The sequence below is a fragment of the Cibotium barometz genome, chromosome 37, assembly GCF_041138505.1.
Source record: "Cibotium barometz isolate CiBa-2024 chromosome 37, ASM4113850v1, whole genome shotgun sequence".
Taxonomy (NCBI): Eukaryota; Viridiplantae; Streptophyta; class Polypodiopsida; order Cyatheales; family Cibotiaceae; genus Cibotium; species Cibotium barometz.
In genome coordinates this window covers 15769485-15773133 of record NC_141082.1, presented here as the reverse complement: position 1 = coordinate 15773133, position 3649 = coordinate 15769485, and the positions used below count along the sequence as shown (strand labels likewise).

The window sequence follows — 3649 nt, the reverse complement described above, 5'->3', positions numbered from 1 at the left end:
GTAGCATTTTTAAGCTACTACCACCTTAATCATATTAATTGATGTTGATCTCTTTCAGATAAAGCCTAGTTATGAAATGCAATTCTATCACTTAATCATGTTGATCAACTCTCTTGGCGCTAACATTCTCTTTTTAGTGGGCACTTTGATGGGACAGTTACAGTACATACTAGACTTTTTGAGAGAGGGTATGGCTAAGACGTCGAGCAACTACCCTCCAAACCTCAAGCTTAGCATCCCTTTAGGGAGGTCATCAAGAAGGAATGGTATGTTACATATTAAAAAAGAGGAGGAAGTATTCAGATTAGATTCTGTGAAAGCTATAAGATGGCCAGTATGGGTTGAATTTGCTATCTCACAATCATTTATTCTTTTGTTTTATATATAATATATAGAGTTGGTTATATATATATATATAGATACATATATATATATATATATACATATATATATATATAGTAAAACAAGATTATAAACAAGTCAAAGATCAAAATGAGATATGAAAAGCTTCACATTATTGCTCACTAGCCCCTTGTTATTGATGACCCACAAAACCTTAGAGCACTAGGTCCCAAGCTCGTAGGAGGCCCAAAAGATAGGGCAACGGATAGCGAGCACTGCGACGTGCATTGAGATTACATCCCAAGCTGGCGAATGTTTTTACGAGGACTGAGGAGGGGTTGATCGCGTGCGTTTCCGAGTGTGGCTTCGCTAGCGCTTGCCAGGCACCAGCAACCTGCAGGAGGAAGAGACAAAAGGTGGTTTGTCAGAACCAGGAGAACTCAAAGATGAGTTGTGTGATTAAGGTTTAGCATCATGATATGAGCAGTTGATTAGGGCACAAACCAGCACAGAAGGGGGGGTCACTTGGGCCTACGAGGCAAAGCGGAACATAGCCCTCGTTGCAGTTGTCGTCTACGGCGCACCGACGCGTGCTCCAATCTAAATAGCATGAGCAAGTCCCCGAGCCTAGGGCCGGCGCCGGGATGATGGTGGACGCGAGCGTCATGATGGTAAGAGCAAGCAAGATCACCTGTCCATGCAACACCAACACACACACACCCCCGCAATCAGTTTTAAATACTGATGGTAGATATTACGAAACAAAACCCTAACTTAGCTACGTGGGAATGTAAATGGAGTATCTTTCATAACCGGATCTACTGCAGAATTCCTACCAACATTAGAGTTTGCAGGCTTTCTCAGTACCTCAGATGAATGCACGAAGCCATTACCTGAGATGAATACGAAGCCATTACTCTATATTGTTATCAAAAGGACTGAATCCTTTCCCCTTTTATAGCATCAAAACTCCATTACTTTCCCAATGTCATGCACGCCTTTCTTGTGACCTGGCCTGCATCTTAGCCTGCAGCTCGGAGTATAGTTTAGCCATGCACGCCTTTCTTGTGACCTGCCGTGCACCCTGGCCTGCAGCTCTAAGTACAGTTTAGCGATGCACGCCTTTCTTTTGACCTGGCGTGCACGATAGCATGCAACTTGGCCTGCAGCTCGGAGTACAGTTTAGTCATGCACGCCTTTCTTGTGTCCTGGCACCGTGGCTTGCACCTTAGCCTGCAGGCTCGGAGTACAGTTTAGTCATGAGCAGGCAGCCACCTTAGCCTGCAGCTCAGAAATTAGAATACCAGCCACTTTACCATTCCATATTCATAAGAGTGTCTTTTTGTGATTTTCAAAGGATAACTTTCTCTCTATGTCAAATTATTATCATTACAAATGCCCGGCAAAAAGAACAAAAACATTATTTTTAACCAATCAAAATAATGGTAGCTTCCTATTTCAAAAACCCAACGTACAACCACATGTGCACAATCACATGCTAGCCTAGCACATGTTTCAAAGGCACCCACATGGACACTCAACATGCAAAATTTATGTAAATGTCCGTACAACCTCGAGAATAGAATTATAATACACAACTAGTGGGCAACCTGTGCTTCGCACTTCTTTTGAGATTGCAAATTCAAATTCTACCTAAATCTCCTCAAACCTTCTCCTCTCCTTCCTGAACTTCCAAATTCTCGCCACATGGTAACTTTGTGAAAATCTTCCTCTAGATAACACTAGTGTCGCGACCCGTCTCCGACAAGCAAGAAGCATTTTGCATTTTCAAGGAAGCATTTTCCATGTAGGTACAACACTTGAGAAATTCAACACATAAATTCAACCATGAAAACACATGCTTTGCAGGTTTCAACAAAATCAAATAAATTGAACAAAAGCATAGCAAACATAATACTTAGCTCCAAGACAAACATGTTGGGTGCAATCTTCTCCCCCCCCTTGTGTGTGGCCTTCCCCACACAAGAGTATTTTTATTAGCTTTCAACCAAAAATAGGCCATAGCCTCCAAAAATATACAAAGTGTGCTTTTAGAGAGCACGACACTCTTCCACAACAAAAATAGAGTGTCCCAAAAATTGGGGCTAGGGTAAAGCCTTTAGGCTTTAATAAATTCAACATTATAAATGTATTTTTCCCAATGTATCAAAATGGAAAAATCAACTACTAAGAAACATTCTCCTCGACATTATTCATCAATCCTCGTAATCTTCATCACTTGAAAATATAAGCCCAATTAATAATTAAATTAATCTCACAAATATTAAACAGGTACAAACCATCACCAACTCATGACTACCAGGCGTAAGTATCCCAGGAATCACCCTGCCATACAAACCTAACTGAAATAATCATAGATGGTCCCAAGCATACGTCATATACCGTATGTATTAATATTTATAGTGGTGTCACCCACGATATTAACCTAGCCGGCATGACGCAAGAGTAACCTAGGCGTCCCCAAATTACTCAAGAGAGGAAAATAATATTCTTAAAGATGACTTCAAATATATTCTCATGACATCCCTCTTGCTTGTCATGAGAATATATTTTAAGTCCTCTTTAAGAACTCATGCCGCAGGTGTCGGATTCTTTGCACGTTCTGGGCAATTTGGTGCTATATGTCCTTCTTTATGACATCAAAAACATTTGATTGGAGGACCTTTGGGCTTGCCACCGTTGACTTTCTTTGAATTTGATTCGCCTTTGACCATCTCCTTGCCTTTGTCAAACCCTGGCTTATGAAAATTTCTTGAAGCATGAAAAGGTTTAGAAAAAGGTTTAGATTGGTTACTCTCAAATGACTTGGCCTCTCTAAGAAAACCATTTTTGCGTTCGAAATTTGTTGCCAAAGATATAGCTGTAGAAAGTGAATGAGGTCTAAACATATTCACATCGGCCCTAATTGTAGACTTAAGGCCCGAAATGAATTTCCTCTTTTGGACCTTCTCATTGACTTTCTCCACAACCTGTACATGTAGTAATGTATTCTAAAACTTCTCCACATACTGAGACATGCTTTCTTTTTCAAGTTGATGCAATGTATCCCATTGATGCCTAGCTTTAGATTTAAATTGTGAAGGTACGAAATGCTTTTTCACTAGCCTTTGAAACCTTTTCTATGAATCTGGTTGTCACGTCCTTGCTTGATGACGCTCCATCATAAAGCTGCGCTATCCACCATGTGATTAGCCACACATTTGATCTTGTCCTTCTCGGAAAATTTCTCCCCCGAAAAGTAGTCATCCAATTGACTAAACCATGCTAAAAGGACTCGAGCATCTTT

At 40.6% G+C, this 3649-nt stretch overlaps 1 protein-coding gene across 1 annotated transcript; it reads right to left on the bottom strand.

Moving 5' to 3' along the window:
- Nucleotides 1–495: 495 nt before the first annotated feature.
- On the bottom strand, nucleotides 496–1346 carry LOC147616990 (uncharacterized). Its single transcript, XM_086776328.1, has 3 exons — nucleotides 1236–1346; nucleotides 847–1033; nucleotides 496–736 (listed from the first exon to the last, which is right to left on the bottom strand). The coding sequence occupies exons 1-3, from the start codon at nucleotides 1254–1256 to the stop codon at nucleotides 636–638; spliced, it is 309 nt and encodes a 102-aa protein (XP_086632454.1). The 5' UTR covers nucleotides 1257–1346; the 3' UTR covers nucleotides 496–635.
- Nucleotides 1347–3649: the final 2303 nt, after the last annotated feature.